At 36.6% G+C, this 19,707-nt stretch overlaps 1 protein-coding gene across 1 annotated transcript; it reads left to right on the top strand.

The window, feature by feature from the left end:
- The first annotated feature begins 5,717 nt into the window (after nucleotides 1–5,717).
- limd1b (LIM domains containing 1b) lies at nucleotides 5,718–15,657 on the top strand. The gene is made up of 6 exons (XM_049475672.1): nucleotides 5,718–5,835; nucleotides 6,010–6,077; nucleotides 7,008–7,067; nucleotides 13,396–13,526; nucleotides 14,471–14,522; nucleotides 14,638–15,657. Exons 1-6 carry the CDS (start codon nucleotides 5,790–5,792, stop codon nucleotides 14,734–14,736), a joined length of 456 nt encoding a protein of 151 aa, XP_049331629.1. The 5' UTR covers nucleotides 5,718–5,789; the 3' UTR covers nucleotides 14,737–15,657.
- Nucleotides 15,658–19,707: the final 4,050 nt, after the last annotated feature.

Here is a 19,707-nt window from a genome sequence, read left to right as displayed (position 1 = left end):
TACAGCAGGTCCTAACACACACACACACACACACACACACACACACCTATCCTAAATGGCTCATGCAGTAACATCACCTGACCACTAGAGGGAAGCACAGCGCCATAATCATCTTAACCCTCCTCCCAGATACCGGGTGCGTCTCAAACCAACACATGCTGCCTTGTTGCCTACACTACACTACTCTATACTACACTACACTACACTACTCTACACTACACTACTCTATACTACACTACACTACACTACACTACTCTATACTACACTACACTACACTACACTACTCTACACTACACTACACTACACTACACTACTCTATACTACACTACACTACACTACACTACTCTATACTACACTACACTACACTACTCTATACTACACTACACTACTCTATACTACACTACACTACACTACACTACTCTATACTACACTACTCTACACTACACTACACTACACTACTCTATACTACACTACACTACACTACACTACTCTATACTACACTACACTACACTACTCTATACTACACTACACTACTCTATACTACACTACACTACTCTATACTACACTACACTACACTACACTACTCTATACTACACTACACTACTCTATACTACACTACACTACTCTATACTACACTACACTACACTACTCTATACTACACTACACTACACTACACTACTCTATACTACACTACACTACTCTATACTACACTACACTACACTACACTACTCTACACTACACTACACTACACTACTCTATACTACACTACACTACACTACACTACTCTATACTACACTACACTACACTACTCTATACTACACTACACTACTCTATACTACACTACACTACACTACTCTATACTACACTACACTACTCTATACTACACTACACTACTCTATACTACACTACACTACACTACTCTATACTACACTACACTACACTACACTACTCTATACTACACTACACTACTCTATACTACACTACACTACACTACTCTATACTACACTACACTACACTACTCTATACTACACTACACTACACTACTCTATACTACACTACACTACTCTATACTACACTACACTACACTACACTACTCTATACTACACTGCACTACACTACACTACTCTATACTACACTACACTACACTACACTACTCTATACTACACTACACTACACTACACTACTCTATACTACACTACACTACTCTATACTACACTACACTATTCTATACTACACTACACTACTCTATACTACACTACACTACACTACTCTATACTACACTACACCACTCTATACTACACTACACTACACTACTCTATACTACACTACACTACACTACTCTATACTACACTACACTACTCTATACTACACTACACTACTCTATACTACACTACACTACACTACTCTATACTACACTACACTACACTACTCTATACTACACTACACCACTCTATACTACACTACACTACTCTATACTACACTACACTACACTACTCTATACTACACTACACTACACTACTCTATACTACACTACACTACACTACACTACTCTATACTACACTACACTACTCTATACTACACTACACTACTCTATACTACACTACACTACACTACACTACTCTATACTACACTACACTTTTCTATACTACACTACACTACACTACTCTATACTACACTACACTACACTACTCTATACTACACTACACTACTCTATACTACACTACACTACTCTATACTACACTACACTACACTACTCTATACTACACTACACTACACTATACTACACTACACTACACCACAGTACACAACACTACACTACACTACACTGTACTAAACTATACTACACTACACTACACTACACTGTACTAAACTATACTACACTACACTACACTACATTACACTATACTACACTACCCTACACTATACTATAGTACACTACACTACACTACACTATACTACACTACACTACACTACACAACACTACACAACACTACACCACACTACACTACAAAACACTACACAACACTACACTACACTATACTACACTAAACTACACTACTCTATACTACACTACACTACACTACTCTATACTACACTACACCACAGTACACAACACTACACTACACTACACTGTACTAAACTATACTACACTACACAACACTACATTACACTATACTACACTACCCTAAACTACACTAAACTACACTACACTACTCTATACTACACTACACTACACTACACTACTCTATACTACACTACACTACACCACAGTACACAACACTACACTGTACTAAACTATACTACACTACATTACACTATACTACACTACCCTACACTATACTACACTACACTACACTATACTACACTACCCTACACTACACTACACTACACTACACTATACTACACTACACTACACAACACTACACCACACCACACTACACTACAAAACACTACACAACACTATACTACACTAAACTACACTACACTAAACTACACTACACTATACTACACAACACTACACCACACCACACTACACTACACTACACTATACCACACTACACTACACTACACTAAACTACACAACACTACACTATACTACACTACACTACACTATACCACACTACACTACACTATACTACACTACACTATACCACACAACACTACACTACACCACACTACACTACACTAAACTACACAACACTACACTATACTACACTACACTATACCACACTACACTACACCACACTACACTACACTACACTACACTACACTAAACTACACAACACTACACTACACAACACTACACCACACTACACTACACTACACTATACCACACTACACTACACTAAACTACACAACACTACACTATACTACACTACACTACACTATACCACACTACACTACACTAAACTACACAACACTACACTATACTACACAACACTACACTACACTACACTACACTAAACTACACAACACTACACTATACTACACAACACTACACTACACTACACTACACTACACTAAACTACACTACACTACACTACACTACACTACACTATACCACATTACACTACACTAAACTACACAACACTACACTATACCACACTACACTACACTAAACTACACAACACTACACTATACTACACAACACTACACTACACTACACTAAACTACACAACACTACACTATACTACACAACACTACACTACACAACACTACACTATACTACACTACACAACACTACACTATACTACACAACACTACACTACACAACACTACACTATACTACACAACACTACACTACACTACACAACACTACACTATACTACACTACACTATACCACACTACACTACACTAAACTACACAACACTACACTATACTACACAATACTACACTACACTACACTAAACTACACAACACTACACTATACTACACTACACTACAATATACCACACAACACTACACTACACCACACTACACTACACTAAACTACACAACACTACACTATACTACACAACACTACACTACACTACACTAAACTACACAACACTACACTATACTACACAACACTACACTACACTATACTACACTACACTACACTACACTACACTATACTACACTACACTACACTACACTAAACTAAACTACACTACACTATACTACACTACACTACACTACACTACACTATACTACACTACACTACACTACACTACACTACACTACTCTATACTACACTACACTACACTACACTATACTACAGTACCTCACTAACAAGGCAGTATAGTGATTCAGTCTCTGTTTCCAAACTAAAAAGACAAATATATACATCCTATATACACCAAGCCCAATGGTACACACTGTATAAGTGTTTAGCTGTGTTAGCATTAGCTATTTGGACCATTCCACCGAATGGGGGTCATTTGTTTGTTGTGACTCTTACAAATTAAACCTAAACTCTGAATCTAATAACACACATATTTAACTATTCAAAACATGTACTGATGAACTCAGGCTGCTTTATTTCATTTTCTACATGGTTTCTAATCTGAAGATGTTTACAGAACTCATGTTTCATGTAAAATCCACAAATTCCTTTAATTTTGACTCTTTATTTTAAAGAAATGGTTTTAGACTGCACGTTCAAATAATTCATATTTATTACAAAAAAAGTCACTCCTGTTACTGGAACTCACTCCTGTTAATGATTGACCTTTGCACTTTTGTTTTGTGAAATTCCTTTTGACAGGGACTACATAAGACTGTTTTTCTCTTTTCTATATAATATTCTGTATGAGCTTTTTGTTTACTATTGTTTACTACATTTAACATGTTTAAGTAAATAAATAAAAATAATAAGAATTAATAAAAAAAATAAAAAAACAAAAAAATAAAGTGTCCCAATACTTTTATACATTTAGTGTATAAATATAATAAATAGTATTACTCAAGTTTTACTCTCTCTCTCTCTGGCCCACACTAACCCCAGCTTCTCCTGTTACAGACAGCTGTCTGACTGCACAGCTAAAATAGACTCACTACAGAGAGAGAGAGAGAGAGAGAGAGAGAGAGTGAGAGAGAGAGAGAGAGAGAGTGAGAGAGAGAGAGAGAGAGCGTTAGTATTGGGAGGACAGTAAGTATGGACCCTCAGTCAGACCCCGGCTGCTGCTTTGGTGAGATCTGTTATTTATAATAATCTCAGCATTTATACATTAATGTGTTAATTAATTGGCTAATTAGTTAATTGGTTAATTACTGTATGAGTTAACTTTGTTTAGGTCAGCCCATACAGTCTCATTCAGAACTCCATTCATATGCCCAGTAAATCTTTACAGTAAATAAACTTTATTATAAACATTTTCTGCACAACATGGAGCTCTGTAAAAATAAGATTTCACTTAAAAATGATGAGTTTCTTTGATTTTAGCAAATTAAAAACCTCTGGAATATAATCAAGAGGAAGATGGATGATCACAAACCATCAAACCACCAAACTGAACTGCTTGAATTTTTACACCAGGAGTAAAGCAGCATAAAGTTATCCAAAAGCAGTGTGTAAGACTGGTGGAGGAGAACATGATGCCAAGATGCATAAAAAAACTGTGATAAAAAACCAACCAGGATTATTCCACCAAATATTGATTATTTCTGAACTCTTAAAACTTTATGAATATGAACTTGTTTTCTTTGCATTATTTGAGGTCTGAAAGCTCTGCATCTTTTTTGTTATTTCAGCCATTTCTCATTTTCTGTAAATAAATGCTCTAAATGAGAATATTTTTATTTGGAATTTGGGAGAAATGTTGTCTGTAGTTTATAGAATAAAACAACAATGTTCATTTTACTCAAACATAAACCTATAAATAGCTAAATCAGAGAAACTGATTCAGAAACTGAAGTACTCTCTTCATTTTTTAAACAGAGCTGTATATTTATTTGCTTTGTTAAACATGCAGGTAAAAACATAACCTATATTAATTCCAGTTTTATTCTATATGCTGTAACATATACTCTTTGGTCCGAGTCTGAGAGAGAGAGAGAGAGAGAGAGAGAGAGAGAGAGAGAGAGTACAGTAGATCATGAAGAGGCGGAGTCCTCTTACTGTTAGTAGTATTACAGTAATAGAGGAAATTGGTTTTACAGTTTGTAAAGAAAAATGGAGTAAAACTAAAAAATTTTTTTATTTATTTTTATATTGTAAAGACAGTCTCTAATGTGAAGTTCTCCCCCTGCAGGTGAATGTGTGAAGTGCGGGGGGGCAGTTCGGGGCAGGGGGCAGGCCTGCTGGGCGATGGGGCAGCTCTACCACGACACCTGCTTCACCTGCTGTACCTGCAGTAAGTGCTCTCCACCAGCAGGGGCAGCTCTCACACCTGTCTTAGGTGAAGGGGGCGGGGCTTAGGAAGAGTTACGTACATACAGCATTCCTCTGCTTGTAGTTTCACATCTCTCCCTCTCTCTCTCTCTATCCCTCTCTCTCTTTCTATCTCTCTATCTTTCACTCTCTGCAGGTGAGAAGCTGAGGGGGCGGAGTTTCTACAGTGTGTCTGGGCAGGTATACTGTGAGGAGGATTTTCAGGTGGGTCTGTTTTCTCACACATTCCAACATCCTGCTCCACAGACAGACTCCGAAAGTCTTTTGTTCCTCAGGCCATAAGACTGTTCAACTCCTCTCAGCACAGCAAGCTAAAGACTCTGTGAAACTTTTTCATTCCGGCCACTCTGGCCACACCATGGACACACCCCCAGCTATGGACACACTCTCAGACTTGCTGATGCCTAGAACACTTTTTATAGTTCTACCATATTTTGCACTAGTAGTTCATTCACTAGTTAATTCATCTACTGTTTACGTATCTTTTGCACTGCTTAATTTAATTTAAATTATTATATAACTGTGTATTTGCACTTTCTGTTTGGCTGACATCAGTTATCCTCACTTTATGCACATCAACTGGTGTTCACTGTCTATTGTGTTCAACTGCACTACCTCCATTCTCCATCTCCATTACACACACACACACACGAAGACTGTACATTTACACTGTATATTCTATTTCTTATTTTATTGTATTTATATGTATCTTTATATTTTATCTTTTTTAACTTTGTGTATTGTGTAACCTGCTGCTGGATGCCAAGAATTTCCCCCCGGGGATCAATAAAGTATCTATCTATCTATCTATATGAATGTTTTTTCATTATTTTAAAATGTTCTGTATTGTAGATTAAAACTAAACTCATCACAACTATGAAGAAAAACACATGGAATTATTTAATAAACAAAACAAAACATATTAAACAAGCCAGAATATGTTTTATATATTTTAGATTCTTCAAAGTATCTCCTCTTGTTTAGATGATGAGTTTTTTGTATTAGATTTGTTGTGTAGTTGTAGAGTGTGTGTGTGTGTGTAGTGTATCCGTGGCCTCGGGCGGTGTTGATGAGGGGTTGTTGTGAGGAATGTGATTTAGATTTTCTTGTTCTAACAGAGTTTCTGCTGTTCAGCGTTTCAGACTCAGCTTTACTGAACGCTGTGATTCCTGTGGATTCATCATCACCGACACGGTCAGTCCCCACACAATTTATCATCACCGACACGGTCAGTCCCCACACAATTTATCATCACCGACACGGTCAGTCCCCACACAATTTATCATCACCGACACGGTCAGTCCCAATACACATTATTATTAATCAATCAATATAGGAGCTTCAGACACTTCTTTTATTTCAATCAATCAACTAACCTGTATTTTGACTGAGAAGTACATTGAGGGTAACAAACACAGAGATTAACATGATAAAGAAAATAATAACTACAATTAATCATTTTAAAATAATAGTAAATAAAAGATAAAAATATAATAATAATGATAATAATGATAATAATAATAATAATAATAATAATAATAATAATAATAATAATAATAATAATAATAATAAACGAAACTAATCAAAATAGGAACTATTAAGCTGTGGTGATGATCTGTTGTAGAGTGTGATTAGTGTGTAATAGTGATGCTGTGGTGATGATCTGTTGTAGAGTGTGATTAGTGTGTAATAGTGATGCTGTGGTGATGATCTGTTGTAGAGTGTGATTAGTGTGTAATAGTGATGCTGTGGTGATGATCTGTTGTAGAGTGTGATTAGTGTGTAATAGTGATGCTGTGGTGATGATCTGTTGTAGAGTGTGATTAGTGTGTAATAGTGATGCTGTGGTGATGATCTGTTGTAGAGTGTAATAAGTGTGTAATAGTGATGCTGTGGTGATGATCTGTTGTAGAGTGTGTAATAAGTGTGTAATAGTGATGCTGTGGTGATGATCTGTTGTAGAGTGTAATAAGTGTGTAATAGTGATGCTGTGGTGATGATCTGTTGTAGAGTGTGTAATAAGTGTGTAATAGTGATGCTGTGGTGATGATCTGTTGTAGAGTGTAATAAGTGTGTAATAGTGATGCTGTGGTGATGATCTGTTGTAGAGTGTGATTAGTGTGTAATAGTGATGCTGTGGTGATGATCTGTTGTAGAGTGTGTAATAAGTGTGTAATAGTGATGCTGTGGTGATGATCTGTTGTAGAGTGTGATTAGTGTGTAATAGTGATGCTGTGGTGATGATCTGTTGTAGAGTGTGATTAGTGTGTAATAGTGATGCTGTGGTGATGATCTGTTGTAGAGTGTAATAAGTGTGTAATAGTGATGCTGTGGTGATGATCTGTTGTAGAGTGTGATTAGTGTGTAATAGTGATGCTGTGGTGATGATCTGTTGTAGAGTGTGATTAGTGTGTAATAGTGATGCTGTGGTGATGATCTGTTGTAGAGTGTGTAATAAGTGTGTAATAGTGATGCTGTGGTGATGATCTGTTGTAGAGTGTGATTAGTGTGTAATAGTGATGCTGTGGTGATGATCTGTTGTAGAGTGTGATTAGTGTGTAATAGTGATGCTGTGGTGATGATCTGTTGTAGAGTGTGATTAGTGTGTAATAGTGATGCTGTGGTGATGATCTGTTGTAGAGTGTGATTAGTGTGTAATAGTGATGCTGTGGTGATGATCTGTTGTAGAGTGTGATTAGTGTGTAATAGTGATGCTGTGGTGATGATCTGTTGTAGAGTGTAATAAGTGTGTAATAGTGATGCTGTGGTGATGATCTGTTGTAGAGTGTGATTAGTGTGTAATAGTGATGCTGTGGTGATGATCTGTTGTAGAGTGTAATAAGTGTGTAATAGTGATGATGTGGTGATGATCTGTTGTAGAGTGTAATAAGTGTGTAATAGTGATGCTGTGGTGATGATCTGTTGTAGAGTGTGATTAGTGTGTAATAGTGATGCTGTGGTGATGATCTGTTGTAGAGTGTAATAAGTGTGTAATAGTGATGCTGTGGTGATGATCTGTTGTAGAGTGTAATAAGTGTGTAATAGTGATGCTGTGGTGATGATCTGTTGTAGAGTGTGATTAGTGTGTAATAGTGATGCTGTGGTGATGATCTGTTGTAGAGTGTGATTAGTGTGTAATAGTGATGCTGTGGTGATGATCTGTTGTAGAGTGTAATAAGTGTGTAATAGTGATGCTGTGGTGATGATCTGTTGTAGAGTGTGATTAGTGTGTAATAGTGATGCTGTGGTGATGATCTGTTGTAGAGTGTGATTAGTGTGTAATAGTGATGCTGTGGTGATGATCTGTTGTAGAGTGTGATTAGTGTGTAATAGTGATGCTGTGGTGATGATCTGTTGTAGAGTGTGATTAGTGTGTAATAGTGATGCTGTGGTGATGATCTGTTGTAGAGTGTGATTAGTGTGTAATAGTGATGCTGTGGTGATGATCTGTTGTAGAGTGTGATTAGTGTGTAATAGTGATGCTGTGGTGATGATCTGTTGTAGAGTGTGATTAGTGTGTAATAGTGATGCTGTGGTGATGATCTGTTGTAGAGTGTGTAATAAGTGTGTAATAGTGATGCTGTGGTGATGATCTGTTGTAGAGTGTGTAATAAGTGTGTAATAGTGATGCTGTGGTGATGATCTGTTGTAGAGTGTAATAAGTGTGTAATAGTGATGCTGTGGTGATGATCTGTTGTAGAGTGTAATAAGTGTGTAATAGTGATGCTGTGGTGATGATCTGTTGTAGAGTGTAATAAGTGTGTAATAGTGATGCTGTGGTGATGATCTGTTGTAGAGTGTAATAAGTGTGTAATAGTGATGCTGTGGTGATGATCTGTTGTAGAGTGTGTAATAAGTGTGTAATAGTGATGCTGTGGTGATGATCTGTTGTAGAGTGTAATAAGTGTGTAATAGTGATGCTGTGGTGATGATCTGTTGTAGAGTGTGATTAGTGTGTAATAGTGATGCTGTGGTGATGATCTGTTGTAGAGTGTGATTAGTGTGTAATAGTGATGCTGTGGTGATGATCTGTTGTAGAGTGTGTAATAAGTGTGTAATAGTGATGCTGTGGTGATGATCTGTTGTAGAGTGTGATTAGTGTGTAATAGTGATGCTGTGGTGATGATCTGTTGTAGAGTGTGATTAGTGTGTAATAGTGATGCTGTGGTGATGATCTGTTGTAGAGTGTGATTAGTGTGTAATAGTGATGCTGTGGTGATGATCTGTTGTAGAGTGTGATTAGTGTGTAATAGTGATGCTGTGGTGATGATCTGTTGTAGAGTGTAATAAGTGTGTAATAGTGATGCTGTGGTGATGATCTGTTGTAGAGTGTGATTAGTGTGTAATAGTGATGCTGTGGTGATGATCTGTTGTAGAGTGTGATTAGTGTGTAATAGTGATGCTGTGGTGATGATCTGTTGTAGAGTGTGATTAGTGTGTAATAGTGATGCTGTGGTGATGATCTGTTGTAGAGTGTGATTAGTGTGTAATAGTGATGCTGTGGTGATGATCTGTTGTAGAGTGTGATTAGTGTGTAATAGTGATGCTGTGGTGATGATCTGTTGTAGAGTGTAATAAGTGTGTAATAGTGATGCTGTGGTGATGATCTGTTGTAGAGTGTGATTAGTGTGTAATAGTGATGCTGTGGTGATGATCTGTTGTAGAGTGTGATTAGTGTGTAATAGTGATGCTGTGGTGATGATCTGTTGTAGAGTGTGATTAGTGTGTAATAGTGATGCTGTGGTGATGATCTGTTGTAGAGTGTGATTAGTGTGTAATAGTGATGCTGTGGTGATGATCTGTTGTAGAGTGTGTAATAAGTGTGTAATAGTGATGCTGTGGTGATGATCTGTTGTAGAGTGTGATTAGTGTGTAATAGTGATGCTGTGGTGATGATCTGTTGTAGAGTGTGATTAGTGTGTAATAGTGATGCTGTGGTGATGATCTGTTGTAGAGTGTGATTAGTGTGTAATAGTGATGCTGTGGTGATGATCTGTTGTAGAGTGTGATTAGTGTGTAATAGTGATGCTGTGGTGATGATCTGTTGTAGAGTGTAATAAGTGTGTAATAGTGATGCTGTGGTGATGATCTGTTGTAGAGTGTGATTAGTGTGTAATAGTGATGCTGTGGTGATGATCTGTTGTAGAGTGTGATTAGTGTGTAATAGTGATGCTGTGGTGATGATCTGTTGTAGAGTGTGATTAGTGTGTAATAGTGATGCTGTGGTGATGATCTGTTGTAGAGTGTGATTAGTGTGTAATAGTGATGCTGTGGTGATGATCTGTTGTAGAGTGTGTAATAAGTGTGTAATAGTGATGCTGTGGTGATGATCTGTTGTAGAGTGTAATAAGTGTGTAATAGTGATGCTGTGGTGATGATCTGTTGTAGAGTGTAATAAGTGTGTAATAGTGATGCTGTGGTGATGATCTGTTGTAGAGTGTAATAAGTGTGTAATAGTGATGCTGTGGTGATGATCTGTTGTAGAGTGTAATAAGTGTGTAATAGTGATGCTGTGGTGATGATCTGTTGTAGAGTGTGTAATAAGTGTGTAATAGTGATGCTGTGGTGATGATCTGTTGTAGAGTGTAATAAGTGTGTAATAGTGATGCTGTGGTGATGATCTGTTGTAGAGTGTAATAAGTGTGTAATAGTGATGCTGTGGTGATGATCTGTTGTAGAGTGTGTAATAAGTGTGTAATAGTGATGCTGTGGTGATGATCTGTTGTAGAGTGTGATTAGTGTGTAATAGTGATGCTGTGGTGATGATCTGTTGTAGAGTGTAATAAGTGTGTAATAGTGATGCTGTGGTGATGATCTGTTGTAGAGTGTAATAAGTGTGTAATAGTGATGCTGTGGTGATGATCTGTTGTAGAGTGTGTAATAAGTGTGTAATAGTGATGCTGTGGTGATGATCTGTTGTAGAGTGTGATTAGTGTGTAATAGTGATGCTGTGGTGATGATCTGTTGTAGAGTGTGATTAGTGTGTAATAGTGATGCTGTGGTGATGATCTGTTGTAGAGTGTGTAATAAGTGTGTAATAGTGATGCTGTGGTGATGATCTGTTGTAGAGTGTGATTAGTGTGTAATAGTGATGCTGTGGTGATGATCTGTTGTAGAGTGTGTAATAAGTGTGTAATAGTGATGCTGTGGTGATGATCTGTTGTAGAGTGTGATTAGTGTGTAATAGTGATGCTGTGGTGATGATCTGTTGTAGAGTGTGTAATAAGTGTGTAATAGTGATGCTGTGGTGATGATCTGTTGTAGAGTGTGATTAGTGTGTAATAGTGATGCTGTGGTGATGATCTGTTGTAGAGTGTGTAATAAGTGTGTAATAGTGATGCTGTGGTGATGATCTGTTGTAGAGTGTGATTAGTGTGTAATAGTGATGCTGTGGTGATGATCTGTTGTAGAGTGTGATTAGTGTGTAATAGTGATGCTGTGGTGATGATCTGTTGTAGAGTGTGATTAGTGTGTAATAGTGATGCTGTGGTGATGATCTGTTGTAGAGTGTAATAAGTGTGTAATAGTGATGCTGTGGTGATGATCTGTTGTAGAGTGTGATTAGTGTGTAATAGTGATGCTGTGGTGATGATCTGTTGTAGAGTGTGATTAGTGTGTAATAGTGATGCTGTGGTGATGATCTGTTGTAGAGTGTAATAAGTGTGTAATAGTGATGCTGTGGTGATGATCTGTTGTAGAGTGTGATTAGTGTGTAATAGTGATGCTGTGGTGATGATCTGTTGTAGAGTGTGATTAGTGTGTAATAGTGATGCTGTGGTGATGATCTGTTGTAGAGTGTGATTAGTGTGTAATAGTGATGCTGTGGTGATGATCTGTTGTAGAGTGTGATTAGTGTGTAATAGTGATGCTGTGGTGATGATCTGTTGTAGAGTGTGATTAGTGTGTAATAGTGATGCTGTGGTGATGATCTGTTGTAGAGTGTGATTAGTGTGTAATAGTGATGCTGTGGTGATGATCTGTTGTAGAGTGTGTAATAAGTGTGTAATAGTGATGCTGTGGTGATGATCTGTTGTAGAGTGTGATTAGTGTGTAATAGTGATGCTGTGGTGATGATCTGTTGTAGAGTGTGTAATAAGTGTGTAATAGTGATGCTGTGGTGATGATCTGTTGTAGAGTGTGATTAGTGTGTAATAGTGATGCTGTGGTGATGATCTGTTGTAGAGTGTAATAAGTGTGTAATAGTGATGCTGTGGTGATGATCTGTTGTAGAGTGTGATTAGTGTGTAATAGTGATGCTGTGGTGATGATCTGTTGTAGAGTGTGATTAGTGTGTAATAGTGATGCTGTGGTGATGATCTGTTGTAGAGTGTGATTAGTGTGTAATAGTGATGCTGTGGTGATGATCTGTTGTAGAGTGTGATTAGTGTGTAATAGTGATGCTGTGGTGATGATCTGTTGTAGAGTGTGATTAGTGTGTAATAGTGATGCTGTGGTGATGATCTGTTGTAGAGTGTGATTAGTGTGTAATAGTGATGCTGTGGTGATGGTGATCTGTGTGCAGGTGATTCAGGCTGTGGGGAAATCCTTCCACCCGGACTGTTTTCACTGTGTAATCTGTAAACACAGCCTGCAGGGGGCGCTATTCAGCGTTGATGCTGAAAATCAGATATACTGCATTAAAGACTTCCAGAGGTGAGACCCTTTATATTACCTACAGTTAATTAATGAACACATTTATTTAATATTACATTAATCAAACTGGAGTCACACCATCTAAACTGATCTGATACGGTTTAAAACCTGAATCCAGATTAAAATATAATCCATAATGTTATCAGTAGAGGATCTAGGATTTTAAAGGGGCCACAAAATTATTTATATATTATAGATTCATGTGGATTTGTTATAGATTTTTATGAATTTTCTGGATTTTGTTTAGATTTGTGTGGATCTTTTTATATATTTTCCGTGGATTTTTTAATGGATTTTAGTGGATGATTTATGGACTTTTGTTAATTTATTAAAGCTTATATTTTTGTGTGTAAAACTTGTTTAAATTGTTTAATTTCGTTCCAAATAAGTTTTACACAAAAATATAAAACACAAATATCTCCTTCCCAATTTTACCTGCATTTTTACCGTATACAGACAAAACTTTCTCAAAAATTCAGCATTTTATTCATTTTTAAACCATTTTTATTTTTTCACAAATACTATCAGTTAAAAACATCTGAGCTTACATAAGCTTTAATCACACTGAACATATCTATTTATCTCATTACAGTTAGTGTAAGACAGATGAGTGACAGGACAGGGGAACTTCAGGGGGCCAATCAGATTTCAGCTGTAGCCTGTGTCCCTGTAGCCCCGCCCCCAGAACCTCCAGACAGTGGTATGTGTTTGTGTTTGATGGATTTGCTGCAGAGCTGGTCTGAACTTGCCTGCTGTAAAAATACAAAACCAACAAACAGAGAGAAGAGAAACGTCCAGAAGATCAGAACTAAACACACAGAGACCATCGGGTACAGGGGAGGGGAATCAATAACTAGCTACAGCTGTAGGTGATCAGAATTCAGGTGATAGCGAGCATTATTATTATTATTATTATTATTATGATTATATATGATATATTTCAGGTCTGTTGCTGCAGTCTGTAATGCGTGTGGAATGCTGATCCTGCCCCCTGAGGTATTTCTGATCTGAATTTTATTGATTAAATCATTAATAAATGATTATAAATCATATTCTGTACAGAATCAGGTATAATAATAAGCGTATGTTTGTGTGTGATTGTTGTGTTTAGGGATGTGCTGAAACTGTACGAGTGGAGTCCAGGAATCAGAGCTATCACCCAGAATGCTTTCAGTTCATCTATAATCAAAGTGCTGTAAATAAATCCTGAATTTAAGATTATATAATAAAGATAATAGGGATATATTATACAGGTTTTCAACATTAAATCAGATCTTTCTGTGTTAAATTCCTGTTCTGATTTAACTCTCTTCAGCACTAAATGATGTTCTGTGCCTTTATTTATAGAATAGAATAGAATAGAATTAAGCTTTAATATTACGCCAAAGCAACACATTTTTCCTTGGTTTCATCGTAAAATGGACAATTAAATAACAAACACATCCACATAACAAACAAACACAGACAATAATGAATTAATAACAATACAATAAATAACAAACATATACATTATACAGTAAAGATAGACTTCTGGTGATGTTAACGTTTCCCTCAGTCCTGTTACCAAAACTCATGTAACATTTAAAAAACATGTTTAAAAACAAGTCCATTAATTCCTTTGATTTTCTCTCAAGAAAGTCTTTATTTTAAAGAAATGTTTGACTGCATGTTCAAATAACTGATATTTATACAACAGTTAGTTCCGACCTCACAATCTGATTGGTTGAGAAGTGACCTAGCCGTGATGAAATTCGTGATAACATCACGGCCTTCTCACACTAAACCTGTATCACTCCGCCGACGCGTTGCCGAGTAACGGTGTATATACACAGGACACCCGCAGCAGCGTTAGCTTAGCACAGACTAGCGCTCAGCCGCGGCACGCTCACCCGCTGCGCTGGCTCGTCTTTCGTGGAAAAAAGGGAACGAAAATCGCTCGGTTAATACCGTCTTACAGCCAGAACGCTAACCAGCCAGGCTAGGCTAAGCTAAGCTAATGCTGAGCTAAAGGAATCTACGCTAACCTAACCACAGTCCAGCCGGCTAGCTAAAACCACTAACACCACCCAGCAAAAATAAGCAGAAATGCTATTTCGCAGTTTTCACCTGAGGACGACTCCACGGAGCAGGAGAGGAGAGTATTAGCGTTATTTCACGCTCCTAATGTTACCATCTTCACTTATTCCCTATTCTGATTTCAAGCTAACGTTCGTGGTGTTAGTCTGTATGAACCATACACTGTTTTGTAGTTAAGTTTCAGTTCTGTTACAGTTTTGTGGAACTACTTTTTGGCGGAAGGCTCAGTCCATATTAAAGCATATTCAAACTGAATTTATTAAAGTTCTTCGATTTATTTTCTGTATTTATTTATTAAAAAAGTAACTGTTGTATAAAAGCAATAGAACACACGACCAAGAGAAAACCCAAACCTGAAATTGATCAAATTTATTATTATTAATAAATTATTATTATTATTATTATTATTATTATTATTATTATCCTGCAATGTGTTAAACAAATGGATAAATGATGAATCAAACAGAATTGGAAAAAGTGGTTTACATCAACTTATATTTACATTAATAAATCAATAATCCAGGGGACAATACTCATTCCTGTTACTGGAACTCATTCCTGTTACTTTTTATGTTTCGAGTAACAGGACTGAAAGTAACAGGAATTAGGTTTTAGCATAGAATTAGCAAACACATTAAATAAAATAGCTAAATGGTAATAGCATGCTATGCTAATAACATGAGGACACTGAGCACATTCTAGAGATTGTTCCCAAAAGTTTGTATTTTAAAAATAAACCAATAAGATGTAAGAATGAATGTAGGTAACAGGACTGAGTGTTGAGATTGAGCTCCTCAGTCATCGTTACAATAAGATCAAATATACAGAAAAAAAAAACTAATGAGGAACTTAATTCTGATCTTCCCATGATCTTCAGAACCAGAACCAGCTGATGATGTCACTTCCTGTTGTAGAATGTTCCAGATGTTTCAGATGATCAGGGTAATGTGTTACAGTAACAGGACTGAGTGAAACAACAACAGGGACACAACTAAAATGTGTATTTTATAACTTAAATATTCTAATATATATAGTATTATATGTTATATATATATTATATATATGGATTTATTATGAGTGGGATTTGGAGTTACACAACAATGCAAAAAAATGTATACATCTCTGAAGGATTTTAATATTTATATTTGATGGTAAAGTTTATAGTTAGAGAGTGGAGAGAATGGGTAACAAATGCTATATTTTCAGTGTTTTAAGTAGTTTTTATTAATGTTTTAATTACATATTTTACTTTTGCAATTAGGTCAATATACAAAACACTATGATTAATAATAAAATGTGTTTTAAAGTTATTTTGTGTTCACATTTATTCATGTAATTTCCTGGGGACAGAAATGTCATATATATATGTGTGAATGTTTGCGAGAGCTTTTTTTAGCGTGAGGTCTATATGAGTCTGTATAGTGATCACTCTCCTCTCGGTTATTTCGGTGCTGTTTGGTGTTTTGCATGCTCTCCACACCCTCCCGTATTTATCTCACGCATGTTTAAACAGTAAAGTGAAGCCGGCAGGTATCAGATGAACTGTCTGAACTGCATTCTGAGCTGCAGACAGGTTTCCTGTTCAACCGGTAAACAGATCACATCTGATTTTACATTCTTTCACTGTTTTTTACTGAAAAGCGTCACAGAGATCCCAGACTGCAGCCGAAACATGATCCTGGAGAGCCTCCAACCAGGTCAACACCCAGAGACATTCCAGAGTCATCACCGAATATAATAACTCAAAATAACACCTCATATCTCACACATATAACTTATATAACTACAGTACATTTATACAGATCTGAATAAAAAATAGAGATCAAAAAAATGAAACGATGAATATAATCAAGAGGAAGATGGATGATCACAAGCCATCAAACCACCAAACTGAACTGCTTGAATTTTTACACCAGGAGTAAAGCAGCATAAAGTTATCCAAAAGCAGTGTGTAAGACTGGTGGAGGAGAACATGATGCCAAGATGCATGAAATTAAAACTGTGATTAAAAACCAGGGTTATTCCACCAAATATTGATTATTTCTGAACTCTTAAAACTTTATGAATATGAACTTGTTTTCTTTGTATTATTTGAGGTCTGAAAGCTCTGCATCTTTTTTTGTTATTTCAGTCATTTCTCATTTTCTGTAAATAAATGCTCTAAATGAGAATATTTTTATTTGTAATTTGGGAGAAATGTTGTCTGTAGTTTATAGAATAAAACAACAATGTTCATTTTACTCAAACATAAACCTATAAATAGTAAAATCAGAGAAACTGATTCAGAAACTGAAGTGATCTCTTCATTTTAAACACAGAACAAGCATAACATTATGACTTTGTCTTTTAATCAAATTATCAATCTTACTTTAGAATTCTACTGATCATATAGGACACTGTAGTTGTATAATAATTAAAAATAACTTAAAATACTTAAAATTTCATATACAAAAGGTACACATACTGTACTGTACACATAAATGTGTGTTTCTTTTGGTAAAGGACAGCTTAAAGGAGAACTCCTGTGTGAAATGGACTTTGTTAAATGTGATATTATTTATTGTGATTAAATTAAAGATGGCGGTGCTGGAGATTTATCTACACTATGGGATGTAAACAGTGTTTTTTAATAATCTTCTTGTTCAGTTTTAAAGCTCTAAATGTCTGGTTTTAAATATCAGGACTCTCCAGATTCTACCAGTGAAGTGTGGAGCTACTTTGAGCTGAATAACGGTGTAAAAAGTGATTTATCTGCAGGGTAAAATATGCCCCATATCACTCATTCTAAAGCCTGTTTGGGTAAAGAGCAGAAAATACTGGATGTTAGAAAACTGCAGGAGAGCGGAGGAGAGATATTCAACACAGATAACAACTTTATATCAGGTTTTAATAAATACAACCAGAGTACATTTCACACCAGAGTTCTAATTTAAGGCCACCAGTTATTTCTCCTCTACAGAAATGCTGTTAAACTTCATGCAAACCCGACTCTCCTCCTCCTGTATCAGCAGAAACTCCCCCGCGAGGATCAGGACTCTTATTTTACTGTCTGTGACTCAGGCTGATTTACATTTACCTGAGAACTCTGATGTCGGAGCAGGAAGTGATGAAACACCTGAGTCAACAGTGTTCCAGAAAAACATTCCCATCATTTTACGCTGTTTCTAAAAAACTCCACAAGTGGTTTGACGTTCATTTTCATGCAGCTTTATTCAGGGCATGTCAGTGTGTCTTTGCTATCGTAACATCGGGAAAAGTACACCTTGTGTGAGCCTAAGAGCAAAGCATGTACTAATTCTCTTAATTAATGATGGTTGTGGTTAATTAAATTTGTGCGTAGCATGAAATAATAAACCAATCAGAGTCATCATTCTCTTTAAGAGTAGATCAGGTGAGCTCTGTCTTTGGTGGATTGCTATTGTAACGGTGCAGCTACCTGGACGTGTCCAACAAACTCTTCTCAGCAGAGGAAACTGTTATTTTCTGTTTTACCTTTTTATTATGATTTTTTTTACCATTTACTTTCTTTATAATCTTTTTAATATAAGCTACTTAATATTTTTGTCTTGTCTATTTTCTATTTGTGTTTGTTATTTTTGTTATTCTAAATATTATTCTCTTCATTTGACTGCTTAAAATAGTTTTTTTATCATTTTATTTTAAACATTTTTCCCATTTTTTCTCCCTAATTTACACGACCAATTGAAGACAAGCACATGCCTCCTCCAATACATGTGAAGTCAGACTCCGCCTCTTTTTGAACCTCTTTTGTCGAGTAGCATCACAGCGCTAACGCTCGGAGGAAAGCACAGCGACTCGGTTCTGATACATCAGCTCACAGACGCAGCCTTGTGCTGATCCACATCACCCTAGGAGTGATGAGGGGAAAGAGAGAGCACCATCTACTGTACTGTACCCACCCAGAGAGAGCAAGAGAGAGCCAACTGTCCTCTCCCAGGACTCCGGCAGCTAATGGCAAGCTGCATGATCGGGATTCGAACCAATGGTCTCTCGATCATAGTGGCAGCGCTTTAGTCCACTAGATCATTTGAAGCCCCATAAAAAAAATGATTTCAAAATGTTAGCCTGAACTTTTCTTCTGAAT

This window comes from Astyanax mexicanus, chromosome 3 (assembly GCF_023375975.1).
Source record: "Astyanax mexicanus isolate ESR-SI-001 chromosome 3, AstMex3_surface, whole genome shotgun sequence".
In the NCBI taxonomy this organism is placed as follows: Eukaryota; Metazoa; Chordata; class Actinopteri; order Characiformes; family Acestrorhamphidae; genus Astyanax; species Astyanax mexicanus.
Note: the sequence above shows the minus strand (reverse complement) of the source record. Positions and strands in the feature narration are given on the sequence as shown.